At 39.4% G+C, this 25,138-nt stretch overlaps 4 protein-coding genes across 5 annotated transcripts in view; 2 read left to right on the top strand and 2 right to left on the bottom strand.

The window, feature by feature from the left end:
* Positions 1–14: 14 nt before the first annotated feature.
* On the bottom strand, positions 15–6,016 carry LOC112461554 (counting factor 45-1-like). Its single transcript, XM_025026838.1, has 3 exons — positions 5,212–6,016; positions 2,347–2,459; positions 15–1,137 (listed from the first exon to the last, which is right to left on the bottom strand). The coding sequence occupies exons 1-3, from the start codon at positions 5,215–5,217 to the stop codon at positions 849–851; spliced, it is 408 nt and encodes a 135-aa protein (XP_024882606.1). The 5' UTR covers positions 5,218–6,016; the 3' UTR covers positions 15–848.
* Positions 6,017–7,627: 1,611 nt separating this feature from the next.
* Positions 7,628–10,231, bottom strand: LOC112461560 (hsp90 co-chaperone Cdc37). The gene is made up of 5 exons (XM_025026845.1): positions 9,932–10,231; positions 9,362–9,495; positions 8,832–9,276; positions 8,435–8,740; positions 7,628–8,355 (listed from the first exon to the last, which is right to left on the bottom strand). Exons 1-5 carry the CDS (start codon positions 9,962–9,964, stop codon positions 8,146–8,148), a joined length of 1,128 nt encoding a protein of 375 aa, XP_024882613.1. The 5' UTR covers positions 9,965–10,231; the 3' UTR covers positions 7,628–8,145.
* A 388-nt stretch (positions 10,232–10,619) lies between these two features.
* On the top strand, positions 10,620–15,152 carry LOC112461558 (integrator complex subunit 7). The gene is made up of 13 exons (XM_025026844.1): positions 10,620–10,710; positions 10,902–11,221; positions 11,302–11,526; positions 11,614–11,863; positions 11,939–12,012; positions 12,108–12,253; positions 12,326–12,671; positions 12,770–13,029; positions 13,126–13,326; positions 13,393–13,486; positions 13,594–13,697; positions 13,787–14,297; positions 14,533–15,152. Exons 1-13 carry the CDS (start codon positions 10,620–10,622, stop codon positions 14,800–14,802), a joined length of 2,892 nt encoding a protein of 963 aa, XP_024882612.1. The 3' UTR covers positions 14,803–15,152.
* A 539-nt stretch (positions 15,153–15,691) lies between these two features.
* The window catches only part of LOC112461603 (lachesin-like), a 37,981-nt gene continuing 28,534 nt past the window's right edge, over positions 15,692–25,138 (top strand). For both annotated transcript variants that reach the window (XM_025026923.1, XM_025026921.1), the window contains exon 1: positions 15,692–15,999. The gene's annotated coding sequence lies outside the window, so the exon portion shown is untranslated. The remainder of the gene's footprint in view (positions 16,000–25,138) is intronic.

Below are 25,138 nucleotides of genomic sequence, written 5' to 3'. Positions count from 1 at the left end.
GTCTATTAAGTTTTTAATAAATTCGGGGTATAAATTATAAATAACATGGAATGTAAAAACGCATTGTGATGTAAACTGGAAAATATAAGCGGTTATGTGCAAAATCAAAGTGAAATCCGATTAGAACAAGCAAACAGATGTAAAACGTAAACATTTGTAAATATTTATGCAGTCAAAAGTACATGTATGCACAAGTGTAGCTATCTTATAATAATGTGGATAACGAAATGCTTATATTCATTAAATGTGAAAACAAATCGTTGTTGTGGCGATTGGTGTTAAAAATAGAGGTGTATCATGAACGTCGCAATAAATTCAGTGACTCACGTATTTGTAATATATCAGATAACTACATCAAAATTAGGCGACGTTATTTAACGACCAACATTGATAAGATACCGTTATATTATTTTCTAAATTTATGTACAAATATGCTGATAATAATGCAAGTGGAAATGAGCAAAAATGTAATATGTAAAATCTATCAATTCATTATTCGTGCTCTGTGGTATACAATGTATACATAAACGGAAGCACTCGTAGAAAGACCAACGTAGCGACTAATACGGTTGCCACACAGAAGTGGTGTATTGTTACACAATATCTCGTGTAATACGAATGATAAGATCAAAGTTTATAACGTACGGGCTAACTATGTATATATGAACTATTCTACGTCAGCTACTAACAGTTACGAGCTTATTTCATCTCTCAATTAGCATATTATCCGTACAAATTATCTTGCGATCTCGCGACTGCGATAAGCCGTTCAGCTGAGTTACATCGATCGTTACCGCCGGTTACCGCCGGGTCAACATATCCTCCACTCCCCCGACGATTTGTCGCACTTACCCTTTCTTCTTAAATTTTTTGCGACCATCACTGTCGCTCTCGCGATTCGTCGCGAGCCTGTCAGGCTCCTTCCTGGAACGCCCGGACCTCCTGATGCCGTATATGTCAGGATTCTCGTCCCACTCGCGACTAGACTCATGTTTAACTCTAAGCTTTGCTTCGGTGCTGTGATTCGAGCCTTTGCTCTGGAAGCTATCGCTTTGTGCAGCAGGTGCATCCGACTTCTCCGACTTGTCAGAGTCGGAACCTGATCCGGAGCCGGAACCGCTCGAGGAGCTAGAGTCGCTGCGTTAAGCAGCCAGGCAATATTTCATTTCACTAATTATATATAGATGATATACATGGACAGAGCATCTCGAAATACATACTCGATGAGAATAATTAACGATAACGTAGACGTGGGAATAATTTACTGGATAAAAAATCGTTAATTGAAATATAAATTATATATAGAAATGTACAATTGTGTGCTATTCAACGTTCAATATCTTGGTTGTTTTATTTAATCAATCGCTCGAGGAAGCATTTTTACATAAAAATTTCAAGTGATTTAATCCGTGATACAAGTTACATATAAATTGTGTAATAAGGCATAAAAATAAAAATATTATACAATAATTATGATATAACATACTCATGTATTATAGAATTTTAATCACACTAATTAGAAAATGCATATATATGTATTATGTAACGTTAATATAAATAATATAAAAATGGACTATGCATTGTACATGAATACTGGAAATGTATCAAGCTTTTCAAAATATTTCAAAGTTAAAAATGTGAACGTTCTCCTATAATTTTATAATTCTGTATTGAGATTCATATTTGACACGTTGATTACTCGAAAGTATATTGACTAACGCTACAGATTAATACTAGCAGTTTATCTAGGCATTGCTCTGGTTTTTTGAATAAAAGAAAGAAAACGCTTTAACATAAACGTAATGTATAAAAAGAGAGTTGTGTGCTCACAAAAAACCCACAGTAGGGCATACATAAAGTTAGGAAAATTGTTAAGACATTGTTAGTGCTATATGAAGCTGTAGCAATACACAGTAGCCCATTTGTGAGTGGCACCAATTGTAACAAACCCTTACACATCAGAGAACCTGATATACACTTGTATTCAGTTCAATTTGTCTTGCATTAATAATAATGTCGCACGCTACAACTGCATTATATAAAAGATTAAACTGATTACCTCAAAGATATATAAATAATTAATGAATCTAATCAACATGGTGGAATTTAAAAGAGGAAAAATTACATTCTCAAAAACATCAGTAAAATTGAGCACTTTGAACGGCAATCTTCTAAAAGCGAAGTTCTTATTCCCAAAATATGAAACTTGCCTAAAGCTGAGAAATTCTCCAATTCACGTTGAATGTTTCTTTCACGAGAGGAAAGTAAAATCTTACCGCAATGCAAGTTCGTGTATCAGATCTCATGATTTTCAGGGAGATGGGCCAAATCCTTGTCGATACCCACCTTTCAGATCCCGATCCTGAGCCGCTGTTGCTGCCGGAAGAGGAGCTATCGCTTTTGCTCTCGTTCTCAGAATCCGACCCGGATTCCTTACCGGATTCAGATTCTAACGTTTTCTGGAAGTCAATATCGACGACATGTAATTTCGATTTTATCTTTATGCAAGATATCGCTCGTCGCTTGGAACGTGTTGTTTGGAATAGTTCGCTTTAGTCCCCAGTGAACGCTTATCGCAGAGAAACGCCCTAACATTATTATTCTCATTTCGAGTTTTTACTTCTGTTCTAAATGGATACAATTATGGGTACAATTATGGTAACAAGGAAGAAAGATAATTCGCAGTCGAAGGAAGCGGTGGAACTTTTTTTTTACGCATCTTTTTATTTCCTTCAATCAGCCCGCATACAGAAATATTGTTATTTCATCAGCACGAACTCGTCCTCCATTTTGTGACCGTCGTCCGCCATTTTGTCTTCTTATTGTTAGAAGAGGAAAACAGTAATCTAAGAAATGTTATTAAATTATTGCCGTTGCCTCATACTTATACGATTACTTTGATCTAAATAAAAACCAACGAAGACTAAAAAAGAAAATGACACGTTTAATATATCCCTTATATTAAATTCCGTGAGAATTCTTTGGATCTAGCAGCGAGATCCCTCGTTTGACCACGTTTGAATACCTTAAAGCAAAATTAAACGCAGGAATTTCTTCTAAATTGGCACGTTTGTATAATTCTATCGCATACTGCAGTCGCTTACAATCATATTCGCATGAAAGGAATCTGTTTGGAGATGTCCAACAAAGGTTTAGGCACTGAATAATAGAGATCATCATTCAAAAACAGGTTATAGTTTTATTAAATACTTCAACAATTACATATCTCAGCTGTCAGTGCTCGATTAAGATATGTAAATGCATACAGAAATATATGTGTACCTAATAATATGGTTAATCATATTATTTAATTTGTAGTAGATCAGATATACTATATGTTATACATTAATTAATTAATTTAGAGATATTATATATTTTATTAATCTTGAAACGGATTGAAAGAAGTTGAGATATTTATTAGTAATGTTCTAATTATGCTTATCTCTCTTGATATTTGATATAGTTTCGTACATTTGCAAATCCATATCAGTGAATGTAATAATGATCATAATCAAGACTCCTGCCACAAATATATTGATAGAAAAATATTGGAGTTATGAGAGCGAAGTAAAACTTTCTCTTGCACAATCAATGCAGATTTTTGTTTGCATACCTATATTAACTGAGCGTAGGTCCCTTGCTCTTTCTGTAACAAACATTAGTAACACATGCTACAATTTCATCCAAGGCATTAGAGAGCATACCAGATAGTATGATTAAATATTAAAATAACCTGTATTGCAAACTGTATAACACTGCTGACACTATAAACCACTATTAAAAATGTATGAGCATAAAACGGACCTTTACATACACTATATATATTTTTTCTAACAATGTTTTGTACATTATAATAAAAGAATGTATGACTTGATAGAAGAATTTGAGCTCAAATATTGTTAAAGAAATAAATTAGTTTTTATTTATTCATAAATTCATGGAGCAATGTCCAGTCTTATTTGTGCACTATGATAATTCAAAGATACCATGTTAATTAAAAGAAATGATGTGTGACCAGTGATGGATACATGAGTACAGAAGAAATCATTAAACTTGTCTATAGTTATATACAGATATTTATATACCATTGTTGTAAAATCCATAATTATTTAAGTATTCTACACACATGTAACGGTGAAATGTCCAAGAACTATATCGCTTTAAATTTTTGCACGAATTTGCCAGATGCATCTTAACTAACCCCATTGCTATTTCAAAAGTTACCATTACAAATGTTCACCAACAAATGGGATGATTACCAAGCATGCAGTTGCTTTTAATGTTATTCTCATGATGTATCGAGATAAATTTATTGTCAAATTGAATAAAATCTATCACAATGCGATGCAGTTTTACTTAAGTATGTTTTGTGATCACTATTCTCACCCTCATAAAATTGATGCAAAAGAAATCTGTGTTGAACAAGATTCCAAATGGTATAAATGGCATTCTACAGTATAGACAAATGTCATAAAGCTCCTTGATAGATCCAATTATGTCCATCACATGCCAAAATTATGAATTTCCTACAAAAATTTTTGCAAAGAACTTTCAAAGGTTGAAAATGCAGAATATTTCTGGCGTTATCCCGATGGAAACGCATCAAAATCACGGGTATTTGCCGTGAGAATTGCGTCACACGTTCCTGATGACCAGGCAGGACCGTGCGCGACAATATTTAAGCTTAATTTGCGAAAATGGGTACATTTTCGAATTACGAATAAGTATGACGCCAGGCCGAGGAAAAGTGCGAGGGATCGTTTGCGACGAAAATCAGGGTGGTACAACGATGTTTTCTGTGAAAAATATCAGATTGACGCGACGTAAACAAACCTTATAGGTTATTAAGGGGCTGGGAGAGTGTGTAAAGTAGCGAAAAATCGTGGCGAGGGTGGCACGAGTTCCTGAGCCCGGACGGTCCGTGGGACCCCGCCCTACGCGTAGGAAACCCTCGCGGACCAGCATCGGGGTTTTTTTCGCGTTTTCGCCAGGTTCTCGTCGAACCATCGGTACGCGGAAACGCGCGTGGCTGCACGCGATTTTGCCCTATTCCAAACAACACCGTGGCCGCGACGAGCGACTCGCTTGAGCGCATAAAATCACGCCGAACGCATCCGCGGATCGTTGACGAGGGTGATCGCCGCACGGATCCGCGTGCACGGGGCCGAAATCCCGCTCGGATCCCGGGGGTGTCTGGTAACTGGCACTCACCTGCATGGCTCCCGTCTACGCGTCGCACCGACGACCCACCGATCGTTTATCACCGACGCGCACCACGCGAGCTCGCCCCTGTCCCCAATCGTAACACTGTCACGCGTACACGTGCCCGCAGATCAGACCGCGTTTCGCGCCGCGGGCCTCGACATCGTGAGAAACTATTAAGAGTATCGTGCGCTATATGGTCACGGGTACGTGAGGTAGACCGCCATTTTGTGATCCGGACTTGCTTCTTCTCGCCCTCCCCACTCCGCGCCCCGCGGCTCTCTCCCGTCATGCAACGCGCGCGCCATCTCGCTGCCCTCTGCCCTCGCCCCTCTACGCCAATCCGAAGCGCGGAGCCTCAGAGACGCGACGTCGGATTGGCCGAGAGCCGATGGAAGAAGGAAAACGAGAAGACGCGCGCATCGCGCGATTAAAGCGGTGTACGGGGTATATGTGCGTGTGCGTGCTCGCGAGCGCGCGCGCACACACCGGAAAAGCGTCTGTGAAATGAAACGTAAAATTACTCACGCAAATATCTCACGTAAGAAATTTAAGTGAGATACTCGCGATATTAAATGTCGTGATAAAAGGCGAATCGAGATTCGGCGAAATTTGTCGCGCGATTTTTCTCGCGCGAATTTGAACGAATTCGGCCGTCTCGCGGAGGCTCGAACGAAACGGACGTCGGACGCGAGTCCGCAAAACGGAAATCGAACGTCGCTCGTCGCACGGCCATTTTGAGCAGCCAACGATTTTACCCATAATGCGCGACGTCATGACGCTTCCCTTCGATCAACTCGCCGTCGAGTTTTACTTGACGGTTGACGCGATCGTCAGCAGCTGCTGAAAAAATATCACGGGCGGAAATCCCCGAAGATGCCACGTTCTCGCGGAAACCCTCTCGCGAGGGTCCTCGTACTTTCGAGGGCGTACTTTTCGAAACGGTCGCTTTAAGCAAGGGGAAAATTATGTAACACGTAGAGGCGTAGACGTTTCGCGAGACATCATGGCGATTAACGACGATCCAATTTCGTCACATGCGCGAAAGGAAATTTTACAAATTGTCCAAGGAACTTTAACTTGCTCCGCAATTAAAAAAAAATCTTTTACCGAGAAAATAAGGAAAATCCGATATCTGTGGAAGAGGGGAAAATCGCGTTAACGACCTCGCAACTTTCGCAAGCCGAATCGCGGAGAACTGCGGAGAACCATCCAACGAACTTTCCGAGATTGACGTAGAGACGATACGGAAAGGCCTGTTCTCTCGCGCGGTGTACTGCATCGCAATGTCTTAATGCATATACGTACCATACAATACGATTTGTTCGAGGGCTCAGGAACTCGCGGCTTAATTCTAGCACAATTTCTCGTTAAAAGCAGGTAGAGGAGTCCACACTAACCGTCAGGCCGTCGGGCCAAATGGAACGGAATGGATCGGGCCTAGAGCGTCAAGTTGCCCGACGTCGTCAATGTCGCCATGCAAAGTACGCAAGTGAGAATGATGAGAAAGCGGCAGCGGACTAGCGGAGCGCAGCCAGGCTGGCTTTCCGTCGGGCGTATCGGGCTCGGGCAGGACAACCGTGTTCGGGAACAGACGGACGTTTGCGGCGGTGCCGCCGCCGTCTCGGAGGGATTTCCTCGCGACCGCGTGTCGCGACGTTGCGAAAACGACGCCGACTGAGCGGCGCGCCACGCCCGTCCCGATGGAAAGCCAGCGCAGCCGTCTCGCAGCCGATGCGACAGGTCGTATCATGATGAGAATGAAAGACGAAAAATATTACCTACACGTCCGTGGCAACGCCGCGCCGGAAAAGGACGAGGCGCCCGAGCTTCCGGTATATGTACGCTGTCGTCGCTGTCGCAGCGTCGCAGCTCGATCGAGAGCTCGACGAGCGCCACCCGTCGAATTCGAGTTTGACGGCGGGTTTCTTCGAACGTGCTTTGCGGCGGAAAATGATGAATCGCTCTGTCTCGTGTCGTTCGGCGAGCGTGCCGGCTTAAAAAAATATATATAATTAGTTATGATTAGTTAGCGAAGTATTAGTAATATATAACATATTATGATTACATGGTAATATTATTTACATTAATAACTTTAGCGATATACCAAGTCCTGCAGAGAAAAAATTCTTTGATAAATCTAGGTAGCTTAATTTATTCTTTTCCTTTTCATATAATATAAAAAAGAAAGAAAAGTAGATATAGCAAAAAATAAGAAAATACAAAAATATAAATGTTAATTTCCTTCTGTGTAAAATTATTTTCTATTTTATTTATTTTTAAGTAGGTACACCAAAAAACGAATGAAATGATTCAACTGACTTGATTACGTGTACAAAATTAGAGGCAAATTGAGGTCGAAAATTAAGATAATTTTTCAAAACTTAATTATATGTATATCTCGCAATTTTAACGGTATAAACAATTTGGATATATACGTGGTTTTATTTACATAACGATATTGTTCCCGATTAATGTACAATACTAGCGTTATGGGAGGGACGTAAAATATTGAAATAATTATGGATTGTAATTAACATTATATATGTACATTACATAGAAAGATAATTTCAATAGTAACACAATCATACATAAAAGTCACAAGAAAATCATATAGCACTTCGACACTACTTGTACTTGTGCTCCTTGATAATAGTTACATATTTCACGCATATGCCAAGTTTTCTATTTATGAAACGACAACTCAGTCTTATGATCTAATTCAGCTCGAGTTAATAGCGTGCCAACGCGACGATGAATATCGTGATGACGAAAGGAAAAGCTGATAAAAATAATAATAGCACATTGCCAGAGTTCGCAGAGATGACAATTTTATTGTTAATGTACCCGTTTCAAATTACGTAAATTACGTAAAAGAATAAATGATGTAAATGAGATACTGATTTTCATTGAGTATCCATAGTAAGATGCGACTTAAATGCGTTATTCCGGATCTGGCGTATTTCCCGCGGCGCTCTGCTGTTCCTCTTCCTCCTTCTTTTCTTTCTCCTTCTCCTTGTTTTTCGCGTCGGGAACCCACAAACCGCTGTCGACGCACCGTTTCATGTGATATGTCGCCTCTTCCTCTGGCATTGCGGCTATTGTTTGTTGCAACAAAGGAATATCTTGCGTCTCGAAACATTTTTGTAAAGCCTGAAAAAAAATATATAAAGAATCAAGAAGGAAATTTCCTAGCAATGATTTTTACGTTCCGAGACAAATTTTTATTTACCTCTGGAAGAGTTTCAAACACCTCGATCGGATCGAGTCCACCTGGTCCCAAACGAGCTTTTCTTTCCTCCTCCTCGGCCTCTCTAACCGCCTCAGCTACCTTCTCTGCTGCTCTTTTGCGTATTCTGTCCTTAAACGCTTTAAGTTCGTCATCAAAGGATTTCTTGTACTCTACCTCGGCAATTTGAATGCGACTGAAAAAGGAGCCAACGCACGCTCGCGGGTCAACGTCCAATTGCTTAGATAGTTCCAGTATATATTGCATACATATGCATTGATGCGCAACGTGTTCCATTAAATTATGTTTCTGAAAATACCCCATGAATATAGAATCGTCATAAATATCATTGATTAAGTCTCAATAGTTTAACTGTAGAACGGTTGCCTGTCAAACTTACCTCTTCCATTTCCAAGTTGATGCACCAGATGACCAAATAGTTTGCCGTATTCTCGCAAACTAAATACAGATGGTCCTGTAAGAATTTCTTGCTGTCATCGTATTTTCTTAGCATGCCAAACTCCTTCAATTTTGTCTCGTGTTCCTTAACGAATTGCTTCATTCGTTTCTCCTTTTCCTCGTCGGACAAACTCGAATCATCGTTCCTCCTCGCAGGCTTCGTATTTATCACAGTTTTTGTAAAACCATCTTGCCCAATAGTATCTATGTTCCACGGTGTCAATTTTTCCTTCTTTTCCATTTCCTTTTCCTTCTCTTGAATTTTTTTCTCCTCCTCTTCGAGATCTTGAAGAACTTTTTTCAACGCAGTTAAATCAGCCGAATCGGTCTTTTCATTTTCTAATTTGGCTAATTTTTCCTTTGTATCCTTGAGTTTTTGCAGTGTTCTGAAATAACAAACGTTATATAGCAAAAATTAATTTAATTCTATACATACAAGAAAGATATTATTTAACATATATTTGTTCTTACTCTGCCTTCTTCCTCATGTGTTCTTCGTGCTCTTTCTTGCGTTCTTCCATTCTCTCCACTCGCGCTTGATGACGCCATCTGAATAAGGATGGCGTATCAATGTTTGGATGAGTATCATCTTCATCATCTGAAATCTAACGATAAGAATAGCAAAAGTTATAAATACAAAAAACATTTTCACGTAAAATCTAAATATACAAACGACATCATTATTGTTCGATGTAAATTGATTGATCCAAAATATAAATAAGTCTTTCGATCTCATCAAATAAGAAGCAAAGAAAATTAACAAAGTTATAAAGTGGAAGGCTTTAAGTTAATCGCGTACTAAAATTGTAGGAAATGCTCGATCCCATAAGTATTCGCGATACATAAATTGCGCTCTAAAAACGGGATAACCGAGTTGAGTCGAAACGCCGAGCAATTGACGTTTCGGTAACGTGTCATAACAACGTTTCTGGCGTACGCCAGACAGTCACGCGCGGCCGGCGAGATCTGATCTCGAGCTTCTTCGAGAACGTTCCTCTGGATCGCTGGACCCGGACGAAGAACGGCCGATATTGTTCTTACTTCGATACTCTTCCATTTGCTGTAGTCCACCATCGTAGCGCTCGGATGAACCTGCCGTCAACGAGTCGCTTCTACGCGAGCAGCCCGTCAGCTTGGACGATCTCGACCTTTTTTTCCTTCCTCTCTTTCCACGACGAGGGTATCTGTGTTTCTGTGTATCGCGCACAGAAGTCAGTCAGTCAGAAACTGTGGATTGCCGCTCTCGCTTTCGTCTATCCGTCTCTCCGAATATCCTTGCCACCTTGCCACCTTGCCCAATGCCCAATCTTGCTTGCCAGAGTCTGATTGCCGACAATGCCGACTGATCCGAACTCCTGGACTCCTGGCGCCTGGCCGACAATCGCAGGGAACGACGAGAGATGGCAGATCACGTATCGATCGATAATGACGATAATTCGTGATACCACGTGATACGTCGCGTATATGATAACGGTCTTGTTTTCTTTCGTCTGGAGAACGAAACGAGACTTTTTAATGAATATTTGCAAATATAATAAACGATTGATTAAATAATTACGCAATTAACATTTCTTCCTTATGTAAGATTACTTCCAATGGCTTGGATTTATATTCCTACCGTGTTAAAAATGATTGATGATTCAAGTTGATAGGTTATATACCTAACGAGGCTCTATGAATGACAGTACGGTTTTTTAAATATTACGCGTGTAATTTACATTGAGACAAAATGATTGGGATGAGAATGAATGCGTTTAACGATACTGGACTTGGAGAACCGGAGCAAGATGCAAACACGGCTCTCATAGAACTTGATAAAGGTTTGTTTGCACTGTTAACTTCTCTACAACCTGCACCACATGAATATTGACTTATTTAACATAAATGTCTCAAACGCAAATATCTAAGAAAAATATCAAATAATCATATTATAAATATAGACATGTGGCGTTTGCACTTGTTTGCTTGCTGCATAAAAATTTATTATAGTTTCAAATGCGTGTGATTGTAGGTTTACGTTCTACCAAGACTGGGGAACAATGCGAAGCCATAGTACGTTTCCCTCGACTATTTGAGAAATATCCCTTCCCAATATTAATAAACTCGTCTCTGTTGAAATTGGCCGAAGTGTTTCGCACCGGGAGTAATTTTTTACGAGTATGGGTTCTAAGAGTGTGTCAGCAGAGCGAGAAGCATCTGGATAAGATCTTGAATGTAGACGAGTTTGTAAGACGCATTTACAGCGTTATACATTCGAACGATCCAGTTGCTAGAGCCCTTACCTTGCGTACATTGGGCAGCGTAGCCGGCATTATTCCCGAAAGGCAACAAGTAAATACACTTAACCGTTTAGTACAAAATAAGACAATTTCTAACTTTACAAGGACAATAAAGTATCTATTATTATGCAGGTTCATCATAGCATAAGAAGATCCTTGGATTCTCACGATTCAGTTGAAGTGGAAGCTGCAATATACGCCGCTCAAATGTTTGCGGCGCAGTCCAAATTATTCGCTGTATCTATGTGTAGTAAGATTTCCGACATGATCAGAGGTCAAGCCACCCCCGCTTCAATGAAGTTGCAGCTGATACCGATTCTACAATATATGCATCACGATACTTTTACAGCATCAATGGTATGTAGCATTTTGTAGTTAATATTATATATATATTTTTTATACCGATTCCGAAAGAAATACATATATATAATTATTTAATTGAAGGTAAATGAATTGTGCATGGAGCTTCTGGCAAGTTATCCGGCAGCGGATTTTGTCAGAGTCACTCTGAGTGCATTAAGTACCCTGGCTTCTGCGACGTTAATAGACGTGCCACAACAGGTTGCATTATTATTGCGCTATTTGCAAGATGACCCAAGACTGTCTGTTAAACGTCACGCCTTGCATCTTTTGCACAGTTTAGCTAGAAGAGGGGCACATCTTTGGCCACAGGGCGCCCTTAATAATTTAATTGGTATATAGCTTGTGATATAATTTATCAAACCTTTGATATTTATACAAGTGATATAATCGATATCTAATAATTTAGAGAGTACCACGACGCTTTTACAAGATGGTGCAGGAAATACAGATCTTCTCATCCGTACTTTGGACGTAATTGAGGTCAGTTGAACCGATATAAATTTGTTTTTAGTTACAAAAGTTTTTTTTGTAATGTATATTTATACACGTAAACACGAATACTTATTGAAATACAGGTACTTAGCCAAAATGCTGCAACATGCGATGCAAATATGGAGGAAAATAGTCCCTTATTGCAATTGTGTTTGAATGCGTGTTATTCGCCCGATCCGTTCGTCGCAGTAAAAGCAATTACTATACTTTCTAGAGTTGCCTGTTATTGGTATGTATATGTAGCCTTTTTTTATTAGTTATATATGAGACAAATAATTAATATGGATTATTTTGTTAACAGTTATCAAGAAGGGTTGCCGGCTTATGGTATACAAGATGTGATTTCTTGTCTCGAATCTCTGATCGTGTTGCTAGTTTTGGACGACAAACATTTACATCAGTTGAGGGCATGTTTACGTTCGACAGTAAAGCTGTGTCAGTCGCAGCCTAGTCATTGCCCTATATTTGTCGATGCTATTGGTTCTACCCTCGTCAACGCTAGTGCAGAAAACGGTCAGAACGAGAAACAAACGGTTGCACTGTGCGAAGCTTTGGGTGCTATTGGTAGTTTAGGAGAGAATACATTGCTTCCGCTTTTACCAGAAATTTTGATCAAACTTAAACAGATGTCTCATGTACATACAAAGGTAAACTTACAATATAAGAAGAGTTGTTTTCTTTATCTAGAAGAATTTAACTTATCAATAAATAGATATTTTCATGAGATCTATTCTGATTTGAAAAGGTAATGCTTTGTACATTGCTATTCCAAATGGTGGCTGGGGGATATGAATGGAACTCGGAATGTTTAGAGGCGGTAGAGAACGTCGTGAGAAATGTAGATGGTTGGGCAAAATATCGCATTGCGCGAAGCGCCGCAAGATATGGCCATCATACAATTGCCACTGAAATATTTAAAGGTCTAAAAGAAACTGTAGCATCGGAGCAGCTACATTTTTGGCTGTCTGGTTTAGAATTAGTTACAAAAGCAGAATGCTGTCTCATGTACGTATTTTCTACTTTACTTGCATTCAAAATCGTAATACCTCTTTTGTGTATTTTCTGTTTTTCTCTGTCTAACGTAATAATGTATGCATAAAGGAATAAGAGGGAAGGTGAAGAAAATATGAGTAATCCCGAGATTGTGGAAAAACTGAATGGCGCGATAGCGCGTTACGCAAGTGCTTGCGCTTCTCTCAAAGCCGCTAGCACTCCATTACGTAGTTTGCAATTTCCAAGCGAATATTCGAAATTACGTTGTGAATTCTTACAATCTATAGCGCAATTATTACATTCGTGCATGTAAGTAAAAATGTAGCACATATAATTAAGAAAAAATATCGCAGAAATTAAAATCTATATTTTTAGATCTTTGTGTACCGCACCACCACCAGCTATAGCTGTCACAGTTGTCATTGCGACGAAAGATGATCTCCAGAGATACGGACGCGTTACGCATCAGGTATAATTCGTATAATTATAATTGCAAAGTGATTACAATTATAATATCTACAGCTATATACACATATGCGTACTATTACAGTGTATATTGTAAACTGTGCTTTACAGTTAAGGAAATCAGCGCAAGATTTGAAAAACTGTGCAGAAAATTACCAGAAGCTATATCAATCAGCCTTTGATGCTGATCCGGGATCGTTGGCGAATATTCGGGCGTATCCTTTTACTAGAGCAATTTTTATCTGACTATCGTTCATTTAAGTGCACTCTGTGTTGGCTATTTACCTTGATTCATCTCGTGCAGATTACAAGAAATATGCCGGTTACTTGCAAACAGCGTGGAACGGGTTTGCGGTGGGCTCGGTATCGCAATGTATCAGCAGCAGAACGATTCCATTTCAGTGAATTTCCATTTTGGCGATTCCGTAGAGATGCGGCAGCTGGCTCGTTGCTGCGCCGAGCTGCGTCGTTTAGCACCACCCTGGGTGGACAATGACTGCAAGACCGGATCAATAAGCCATTTGAGAGTCAGTTGTTTGATATCGCAAGTGACGCTGCTCGCCGGTGGAACAATGAGATTGCCGATCCCACGATATTTCTTCCAAACTCTACAGACTACTAGCATTAAGTTATCGGTGTCACCTCAACCACGTGTTCTCGGTGAACCCGTTTCTGTGCCGCAAGGTAGTCAACTAGCGCTCAAAGTCGAGGGAGTATTGCGACACGGTCGTCGGGCATCTCTCTTCCGTTCCGTCGCTGCTGTGTGCATTTCCATCTCGACGACGCCGCCGTCGAAAATAAATTCTGACCAAAAGGTAGATAAAGCGTCTAAAATTACGATCGCATTAACTATTAAAAAAAGTTGAACAAGTCTGCATTACTGCATATTTAATTTAATAAACTAACTACTGCATATTTTTTAATAAACATGTAATAACGTGTCAAATATTTCTGTCAATGTTTGAAAAATGAATTAGGGATGAGAGAGCTAAAGAATACATTCATGAAATTATATCAAATAGTAATATTAAATGTTATGTTTGCTTGCAGGATTCCAATATGAATGAATTGCAGCAAACGGTGACACCTCATCGAGATTTCTTCGCTTGCGAGTTTTTACTATCCTTGGGAGTACCTGGATCTACGATCATACCTCCATGCACGATTGGTGCAAACACCGTTCCAGGTAGTGGTGGCCAATACCAAATCACGGCGAGCGCGAGTATACTCGACAAGGACGGCAATGTATGGAAGTGTGGTCCACGTTCCACTCTCCCTGTTCGAGTACATGAGGAGCCTGCGAAGAGGAAGTTACCTTGAGGATACGCACTCGGTAGCACGATATAGATAATATATATTTTATATTTTTATTGAAATAAATTTTAATAAAATTAAATTTCAATAAGTTCACATGTGACATGTCTCAACTTCGCTTTTAATTTTAATGGCCACATAATGCGTTTGTATTAATAATAATAATAAGTACGCTGATGTAACATGTTGCAAACGTATTTTCTTGATTTATTTAATTCTTTGTTCAGAGAAGATCCTATTTTAAAACAAAAGTTTATATCAGCGCGAAAGTTTTTCATTACAGCTATATAAATGAAGAATATTTTTTGCTTAAATAAAGCGAAGTTGTTAAATTTTTTACTAATTAAACCCACAAATAAAGCCTATTTTAAACGATCTATAATTTGTGTAGAATTCAGAATAAAAAAAATCTATTTCTTATTTCATCTACCGTGTAATATGAAACACTTGAAAAATTAAAATAAATATATGGTTAAAATATATATATAGCATATAAAATTACAAATAGAATTCTATCTTAAAATTTAACATAAATTATGGATTGTCTAAAGTGGGCTTAAAATAATTGTACAGTTCAACGATTTATTTGCAATACAAATAAATTCTTTATAATAAATCTTTATTTCATTATATTACAATTTTTGTTGCGCATTTTTAAAACGATATCTAAATATTGTGTCTCGTTTGTAATTGCTCATGATAAATAATTCTTTCGAAGAAGTACAGTCGCACACTGTTTTATATCAAAGTATCGAATTATATGTACTATTTTATATTACTGTTCTTTGAAATATATAAAATGGCGTTTAAAAAAATCGCTATTTTATATATCTCATTAATTAATCCGAAGTTCATTGGATTACAAATCTAAAAAAACGCGCGCAGGGCCCGCCGTGGCATCGGAGTGACGTTAGCCGTCAAATAGCGAGTAGCGAGTGTCGACGTTTGAGTGGCCGCGCGGGCGACGACCCATAAAAGGGAGATCGCGAGAGTGGCAGGCGCACAGTCGCGCACCGTCTATCCGCCGGTACGGTACGGAGCGGAACGCGCGAGCGGCAGCGTCATATCCCATTCCATTCCATTCCATTCGACGTCCGCCGGCACTACCCCCGCGGGAAGCAACAGTTATGTCCTCGAGGATCGTTTCACCGCTGCTCGCCAACCCGCTGCGCTGTTGAACCTCGTCGCGCGTGTGTGCCCGCGGTAAGTCACACGCCAACAACTTTTCCAACGATTAAGAGCCCGTCGCCGTTTCCTACTTCGCGCCGCTCGCTCGCCCGCGCCAAATTTCGCCCGAGATTATGTATTCCTCAACGCTTCGTCGGGGGAAAACGCGCGGTCGCTTTTTAATTTCTGATGTCCGAAGTTTCGGTAACGTCATTTTAAGTCCATCTACATATTTATAATTTGCACAAGTTTCCCCTCGACGAAGGGTGGACGCGGCGGCGAAAGCGGGCGCCATCTTCTAAACCGCGCGGAGAGCATAATAAAAGGAACGGTGTTCCGACGAGGAAGTGCATATACTGCGTAATATTTCAGAAAGCTGGATCAAATACGTTGAATATTTTGATCGTTACTTTAATCGAGCGAAAATCGTTCGGTCGGATTGATTGCACATCGCTACTTTCGGAACATGTTGAGACGCCCGAAGTTTGGCGGCATACGACGATTCAAATCTCAAGTGATTAAATTAACCAGTTTAACTGCACGACCGATTATTGAGAAATTAATTTTAGTTCGAAAGAGATTTACAGCGTTTTAGTCGATTGCAGTCGTGCGAATATCGTACGGAAAATACTCGCGAACTTGAACAATTGAAATATTCGGAAACAATTCGAAAGTTTTGCGAGGAAGCGCGACAAAGATTTTCGACATTTGCCGTGACGCTTTTCAGGACGAAAACGGTTAGTAAAAATTAATTTTTACTACAATAATATAATAAAATTCAATTTTTATACTTATTTTATGATGATTATAATACCTATACTTTACTAATCTATTGCGTTTTAAAAATTATAATATATTCCTTAACCCGTAATAAAAATTGCATATGTTAGATTAACTTGGTACAGAAAATTCGTCGAACGAGATTGAAAACAAAATATCGCACGCGATTTCGAAATAGCTTTTATCGATCAAAACGTCGTCATCTTTGATGCGCTTTGTCTCGCCTTTGAACGGAACTTTTCGATTCCGTTTAGAAAACTCGACGGAAATCTCCCTTGCGTAACTTTATTCAACGCAAAACTTGATCGGGAAAACGACGCGACGAATCGCTTCGCACCAATCTGACAATATCGCTCTTTTCCATTATTACTTGTTTTCGCAAGTAATATCACGTTCCGCAAGACGAAACCGCGATCGAAGGGGTCGGGGGTCGGGGAAGGGAACGAGGGTTGCAGCCGGGCAAACTGCCGAACTTCGGCACGAGATTAATTTGCCGGTACCGCGGGGAGCTTCGGAAGCCGCGGACTCCGGACACGGCTTCTCGAACGGGAGGGCCCGGGGAATTGTACGCGGGATCGAATCAAGCGTGGCTCGAGTTCGGCAACGGGGAGCCCCGAAATTGCCCCGCGACCGCGTGCGAATCGCTCAGCGGTGATAACTGATTGTGAGAAGGGCGCGAGTCGGCGTACTCGTTGTCGCCGTTGCGAATGTTGCGACCCGCGATCGAAACGAGCTATCTCTCGAGAGCCGAGAGAGAGAGAGTGGAGGATCATTCGAGGGAGGATCTCTCGGTCGTCTCTCGTCGTTTTCATCGAGAATCGAGACTTTGCGCGCTTGGTAGTACCTAATTGAATTCGCCGATCCTTGTACTGTCGAGGGCGAGTTGGACGACACGTAACTGCTACAATTTCGTTAATATTTCAACAGATATTGGTGTAACTCTGTTAGATCATCGTATTATCGAGCGATCGTTTAAAGACGATTATTGGATAATCCCATTATTTCGAATTCAGGACAAATTAAATATTATTTTTGTTGTGTAACATATGTTTCGCAAGTATAGTACGTCCAGTTATATTGAGCGAGACAGGACGGTCTGATTTATAGTTACAACATTTGCTTCGTTACTCCGGAGATTTACTTGATTTTGGTATCGGAAAATTTTTCCTCGGGCGCAAATTCTGTTATCGCTGTATTCTAAAGTAATCGTCTTTTAAGAAAAGCAAATTTTATAGATTTTGTGTTGCGTAAAACGACCGCTTAGTAGGCTACGTAGGCATTATAAACGACTTAACGGGCTTGAAAGAAAAGCGAAAGATAATGAAAAGCAAGCGCTTGGTGTAATTGATTTGTGTGCGCGGGAAACTTAACGGGGTTTCTCGTAGAGGCTTTGAAGGCTATTGAAATCATTCACGTATTATTTTACATTTTTTTTAACGTAACCAAGTATCGGAGGCGATTGAGTGGACCGCCCACATTTATTAAACTTTAACGCTCCTGTAGCACAAGAAATATAATTAAATCACTACTCTTATATAGTTATAATCACAGCTGGACGATGAAATGTGTTACGATTACATAATTATAATACATCATGACCGGTATTCATATAGTCAGATCTTATATGTAAGATTGTCTTAAGTTTATTTTAAGATGTTGTACGGCTCGTTTCATTATAGTTACGGAATATCTAAAGATGAACTTAAGACGATCTCATGTATATAGATCTGACTATGAATATCGGCCTATATGGAAGGATAAAAATCACAGTTGTGTAAGTCAAATTTTTAAAAATATTTTCTTGTGTGCATAGATGCAATTTATATATTGTACAGATTGCATCTATGCGCACACGAAAAAATATTTTTAAAAATTTGGCTTACACCACTGCAGTGATTTTTACTTCTCCATATGTATGTTACTTTTATTTGCTTCAAAGTGAGGTAATATAACTATGATCGTTTCTGCACAAAGTTTTTGTAAATATTTCCCCAAAATATAAAGTAAGTTTAAAAATCATCTGAGGATAGTATGTATAACTATCTCATGTGCCTCATGTTAGGGTACAAGCAAATCTCGCGAGTTGCAAGAAAGTCTAATTTCTTGGTGGAATTATTCCCGGTGTCCCCGGTGAAGCTGTCGTATCCATCGGAGAGGAAACGAGGGGAGGGGGGACACCTCGCGCATTGCCAGGCTTAATGCACAATGACTATGCCGTGTCGGTAGCGAGAATGTTGCGGTTAAATCTATATGTAAGCGAGAGAGAAAGGAAGCGTACGATGTGTATGCAGAGGCTGCGTGATTCAAACTACTGCTTTCACAGATAGAGATAGAAAGAGAGAGGGAGAGAGAGAGAGAGAGAGAGAGAGAGAGACAGATCGTGGAGTAGTTGTGCTAAATGGTTCGCAAACTAATGTTCAAAATTCAGGCATTGCCGCGAGACCGAGGGAAGATGGGGCAGAAAGGAAACGCATGCAGCGAGCACACGTCTTTCTAAACGGAAAGAGGGAAGCGGATGAAGGCGAGAATTGTACCAACCGTGCAACCGACAAAACGTATATGTGTAGCGTTACCTCACCTTAAAATACTTGCCGTACTTCGTTCAGCGCGATCATGAATTATTAAACAGCGCTTTTCGTTCGTCGCATCTTTAATTATTCGTCGGAGATCAGAGAAACGCATAAATGGAGCGTTGTCTGAACGAATTAAATAAATCGTCAATCACAAAGTTGTTTAGAGCTTCAAAAGGGAATGTCTCTGAATTATCAAGAGATTGATCCATGTCACGCTGATTAAGATCACATGTGAATCGGAGATTTGCGCGAGTTTGTTTCCCAAGTGAATCCTCTCGCGGATACTCCGCGACGCGAATAGGTGCGCCGGGAGATGGAAATAAGATTCTGTTCATTTTTCCATGCATAGAAAGTGTCGTTCTCTTTGTATGCACGCAAAACAGATATCTTATTTTCCGGCATGTGCGATCAGAACACAATTTTCCGGATTGCTCGCACGCATACAGGATTTTCTCCTCGTGCTCGCACGAGATCTGATATGCGATCGATTAGCGTATGTACATACCAGGCGGCTTGCATTGCTTCCTCGATATAAAAAAGTAAAACGAGGATATATATACGAGGAACTGATATGCAATCGGAAGATTAACGATAACATTCATATCATTTAGTAAATTTCGCGAAACTTTGCGACTAAATATACTGCGCGATTTTCTTACATAAATGAGATATTGCTCTGTCATTTATTACATTTATTTTTCTCATAACTGCGGTGTGACTCTTTAAATTGCCTCACCTGCTACACGGTACACGTTTCCACGCTGTAGTTGATCTGAATGAAAATGCGCTACAATGCAGCAGCGTGCTGTACGTCTTTGGTCACTTTATTGTTGGAAGAAGCATGTCCAAACCGCTGCAGCATTTTGCTGAGAACTCGGCTCGTATATATCGGTATCGGCAAGTTCCGCTCGACAAAACAAATTGCTTATACCGTCAATGGAACTTTGTCGGAAGTATGTGTTTGGCTACGTATCGATACTTCATACAAACCGTTTGTTTAACTTTCGAAGTAGGGGGAGAAAAGTGTTCCTTTCCGAGACGATGGGCGGAAAACTGAAAAATTCCTTAAGGGGAATGGAAGGCGCGTGTCAAGATACAGGGATACAGAGTTAGGGATAGGAGACGCGTCTCGCGAAAGTCCCGAATAAACAGCGCTCGGTGTCGGGATAAAATAAGTTCGTCCGTTTATCTAACGCGTATGCAGCCGCTATACGTGTTTTTGTGCAAAGTAACGAAATGTTATATACACGTCTTTCCGCGCGTTAAAGATGCATGGTTCTGCATTTTTTGATCCATCAGATTTATTGATGCGGTATACCTTCAAACCTAGTTGAAACCAAGTTGCAGAAAACACTAATAATGAGTGAGAATTGCGTGATATTTTTTTCCGGTATACATATATAATTACGTGATTAATAAGGTGAATTATGCTTGCACACAACAAGAGTTACTGTAAAATAAAAATATTTTACGGTATTTTTTGACAATGGATAATATCGTGAATATATGTCTAGAAAAATAAAAATGTAGAATTGTGCTTCTCGTATAATCATATTTTTCGCTCGAGATTGCAATCTATTGTTATATTACATGCATATAATATTTATACATCATATTAGTTATAATATTGCTTATATACATAAAATATGTATAATATAACAAAATAAACCGTAATTTCAGGCAAGAAATGTGATTTGCGTAAACTGTTATTCCATTTCCGCATATAACAAATTTGCTGTTTGAGAAGGTAATTGAGATTAAAATTATTTTTAATGCGAAATGCAACATTGCGAAAAGACAATCAAGAGTTGTGAAATATTGTTAAGAAAATTTCAACAAGCACGTTGGAATTTAGCAAGATGAGTTGAGTTAGTGTATCTCCCGCAATTTAATGCCTAGTTTACGCAAAAGTGGACACACGAAAATTATAATCCGAATTATTCTCCGATGTATCCAAACCATGTTTTAAATTTGCTCTTATTGATTACAATATTTAGGTGATAGATATTTACAAATGCGATTTTGGCAATATATTATATGACACACATACTAATTGAGCGAATTAGTCGTATTGAAAATCTATTAATAATGTGTCAAGTTTAATCAATGGGATACGTTATATTTATCACAAATGACTCTACGTAATTTAAAACTGAATAGATATTTGGACGTTAATGTTGTTGATAAACGGCAATTAATGATGTTCGATTTGTTTAATTTTTCGATTTTGCGTAATTTAAATGAATATTTAAATAAACACAAATCTGCAGATTCGTATTTTTCCAAGTGTTGATCGCGTTTTTTTTTATCATCGAGGATTTTCGCATCAATTTTTGATAGATAAATTGCTGAAATACACGCGTTTAAATATACGCGGATAGACACGCGTTATTGCATTTTATCGGAAATATGCTTGAAAATTTTCCCCTGAATGGAGATCACAAAAAAAATGGTAACAACGCATCAGGGGTTTGTCACATTCCTATGCACGCATGTGAAAATGATATAGAATTTTATATGCATGCATATACGATCCCTGTCGAAAGCTTGGAATTAAGCTGCCTTTTCTCATCTTTCCATCAGCCTCCTTGCAACATTCTTGCCACGTTCCTAGCGCGCTTTATGTATATGTACATATATATACACATATAAGTGCTTTTGAAGATATTTTCGAAGATGAACCAAATATGTAGTTTATGAATAAATTAACGTAAGAATAAGAAAAGATGTTAAGTTCTGGCATAATAATCTTACAATTTTTTGAGGTCATTAATAATAAATTAGACACATAAAATAATAAACGTTGAATAAAACATTGATGAACTTTTGTAATAGTTACCTAGTAATTAATAAAAAATTATAAATATTAGTAATATATTTTTATATAAATTTTGTATTTGATATACAACAACATAACATTTATCCGATATCTCCCAACATTTAATAATTTAGATACGCGGTTAAAACTTGCATTTGGTACTTTCTTTCAAGCAACACAGCAATGCATTTTAAATTCAGAATTTAACCATCTATGTTTTATAAGAATAATTTTCTTCGCAAAGAGACTTGCGAGCGTCGAAATATTGACCTTTCCTCGCGGTAACGCGGTTCATCCCGTGTACATTTCGCGGAGCGGCAGCAGGCGCGCACGAAAATGCAGGCGGGTGAGGAGGTGACGAAAGTGAAGGACAGGGGTAAATGGACGGGTTTCGGGGTAGAGTGGCTTTCCGTTCTCTCGGTGGAGGCATTTGTTCCGTCGACGCGCAAATGCGCCCGCGCCTCGTAATAAACATGCCGCGCACCCGCGGCGAGCGGACTGACTGATGATACCGTTCACTGGTAGATCTATGTTATTGGTTACATCTCCCGATACCGATGAGCCATTGAGCACGAAGCGAGGAGGCATTCGTCGTGCCGAAACGAACGGTAGTAATTACCGCGCGACCGCTCTCCTTCGTACCATATATAACTCTTCCCTCCTAACGGTCGATCTTTCCGGTTTCACGCACGCTCGCATTTGGAAATGCAAAAGTTATTTCGCCCCTTCGCATCCCACGCGCATCCCTTCGTTCCCTTCGCTAAACAGGCAAGGGTCAAATACGAAGAAGCATCGTGATGAAGGCACTTCCGTCTATTCGGCGCTACGATTTAATCTCGCTGCAAATTAAACGCGTATGCGACATGCGTGCGCTTAAAAATGCATAATTTTATACTATAATTTTATTATAAGGCGCTGAATTTTTTAATGGTTCTAATTGAATGGTATGAAATTGAATTATATAATTTTTACGTCGTTCTTACGCGGTACATTTTTGAAATATGTATCGCGTGCTCCGCTTTCATGTGCTCCGCTGAAAATGCCGCGCAAAGAATTACGGTGATCTCTTTTCTCTCCTTCTTTCTCTGTCTTTCTCTCGCATTATAGCGATATATAAAGTGCGTAACACTGTCCACGTACCGAATGTGTCACGCTATTGGCCGATAAACTTGCACTTTACGTAAATGAAAACGTATGTTTTGAGACATTAGCGGGGCATGTATAAATAATGCTTTGATCTTCGTTTATATCACGCGGTACAAAGTGTTGAAACGCGTATTCGGCGCGTATTGGATGGTCCCTCATTCGCGTTGTTTAAATGTTAATGCGGCTGTTTGACACTAATCCCTTTATTTACGCCGATCGCATATTCGATATATGCAACAGATATCAAAGTAAAACCGAATCGTTAACATTAAATTACGCGTCGAGTGTACAGATCAGACCATAAGTGTATAAATTTTTACATTGTAATGAAATCACTCACGTCGCGAGTTTATAAAATTGATATTGCAGTTGACATTTTCCGACAACGGTATTGTAGTAATATCGCGATGGAAAATTAAAATATTTAATGAAAAAAATAAACATTGTACAGAAAAAGAATAAACCTCTCGGTAATGTCGCGCTTATCCAGGATGTGAAAGAGGAATATCGAAGGAAATGTGCAAAAAGGCGTTGACGAAGTCCATTTCCTGAGTAGTGGTGCAACTGCCTCGCATAAATCTTTTCTGCCAACTATTTATCTTTGAAATATGTTGGCGAGAGACGCCGTAACCATCGCATGATTCGCATGCTCTTTCGCGCAACTTCCAAAAATAACGTATCGTTCATAACGCTATCCATATATGTATATGTAGTATTCTTTACGAGAATTACGTTTCTTTACGAGAAATTTATCATTCGAGCTACAATTATCCTCGTATTAGTTTTATCTTATTTAATTATTATGAATCTACGATCTTAGGCGTAAAATTATAATGATATTAATATCTTGAAGAGATATCTAACTTTGTGCAGAATTTTTTGTAATATTTGCAAAACATTGTGAAAAATGTTCGCGCGTGATATAATAAATTCGGAATCGGTACGATACAACACAAACACGAAATGCTACATCCACATTTATAAACACGTCATATATGAAATACTTTGACTATCTGATACGTGTAATTTCAACGTAGCATCAGGTGGCTTCGGTGCTATCACGATAACGCCGCTGTGACAATTGAAATTATTATCAGTTACCGCATCACATCGCGTTGTCAGTATATCTGACAGATTAACAAAATGGTCAATGAAACAGGAGCAAAAATTAATTCCATGTCAGGCGTACAATAACGTTACGCGAGTTTTTATCGTGATAACAGATCTTTTTTTCTATTATTTTCCCCTGCTTGTTAGCAACGAGTAATATGTCATTACGGTCAAGTGATTTTATACTTTTGCGAGAACTCGTGAATACGCATAAGTTTATCCGACTGAGGTCTCACGGCGGCTTTAGCAAAATCGCTTCCCGTTTAGAAGCATGCAAGATTTAATATCTGCAACGTAATTCACTTGGATTAGGCGCGCGCATTAAGAACGGTGTACTCGCGCCCGAGTAATATGCTCGAAACATCTTCGTGCTAATTAAAATTGTATCACGTGATGTTTCTTATTATCGCCATAACGTAATTAGCGCGATTGCCTCTCGAAAGGCGGGAGAACGTTATAATATTGTACGAGCCGTGCACAAAGCGGAATGCGTTTAATCGGTATCCCGGACTACTGAACGGGAGTCGTATAAAAATTAACGGGCGGTAATGACGACGCGCGGATTTATTTTAATTCAGTCCGCCGCGCCGTAACTAGCTCGCGCCATTCACTCTCATATCACGAATTCGCTCGCGTAGATCGAATAGCACTTTTCTTTCCTCATCCTCCTCTTCTTCCTCCCTCTTCAGCTCCCTCCTCCCTCATACGCTTTTGACTGTAACGCCAATTCGTCTTTCGAAACGTTGCG

Source organism: Temnothorax curvispinosus, unplaced genomic scaffold, assembly GCF_003070985.1.
Source record: "Temnothorax curvispinosus isolate PA1 unplaced genomic scaffold, ASM307098v1 QBEX01011515.1, whole genome shotgun sequence".
NCBI lineage: Eukaryota > Metazoa > Arthropoda > Insecta > Hymenoptera > Formicidae > Temnothorax > Temnothorax curvispinosus.
The sequence above is the reverse complement of the archived record's forward strand: the minus strand, read 5'-3'. Positions and strand labels throughout refer to the sequence as shown.

Bases quoted from the DNA above. Each gene is read 5' to 3' on its own strand.
- LOC112461554 (XM_025026838.1), bottom strand. The intron at 1,138-2,346 runs GTGGGTATCGAC...TGCTTAACGCAG, and splicing joins TCAGGATCGGGATCTGAAAG to CGACTCTAGCTCCTCGAGCG.
- LOC112461560 (XM_025026845.1), bottom strand. From the start codon at position 9,964: ATGGTGGACTACAGCAAATGGAAGAGTATCGAA. The intron at 8,741-8,831 runs GTAAGTTTGACA...GGGTATTTTCAG, and splicing joins TCAACTTGGAAATGGAAGAG to AAACATAATTTAATGGAACA. The intron at 8,356-8,434 runs GTAAATAAAAAT...ATTTTTTTTCAG, and splicing joins TGTTTGAAACTCTTCCAGAG to GCTTTACAAAAATGTTTCGA.
- LOC112461558 (XM_025026844.1), top strand. From the start codon at position 10,620: ATGATTGGGATGAGAATGAATGCGTTTAACGATACTGGACTTGGAGAA. The intron at 12,254-12,325 runs GTATGTATATGT...TTTTGTTAACAG, and splicing joins TCTAGAGTTGCCTGTTATTG to TTATCAAGAAGGGTTGCCGG. The intron at 12,672-12,769 runs GTAAACTTACAA...TGATTTGAAAAG, and splicing joins TGTCTCATGTACATACAAAG to GTAATGCTTTGTACATTGCT.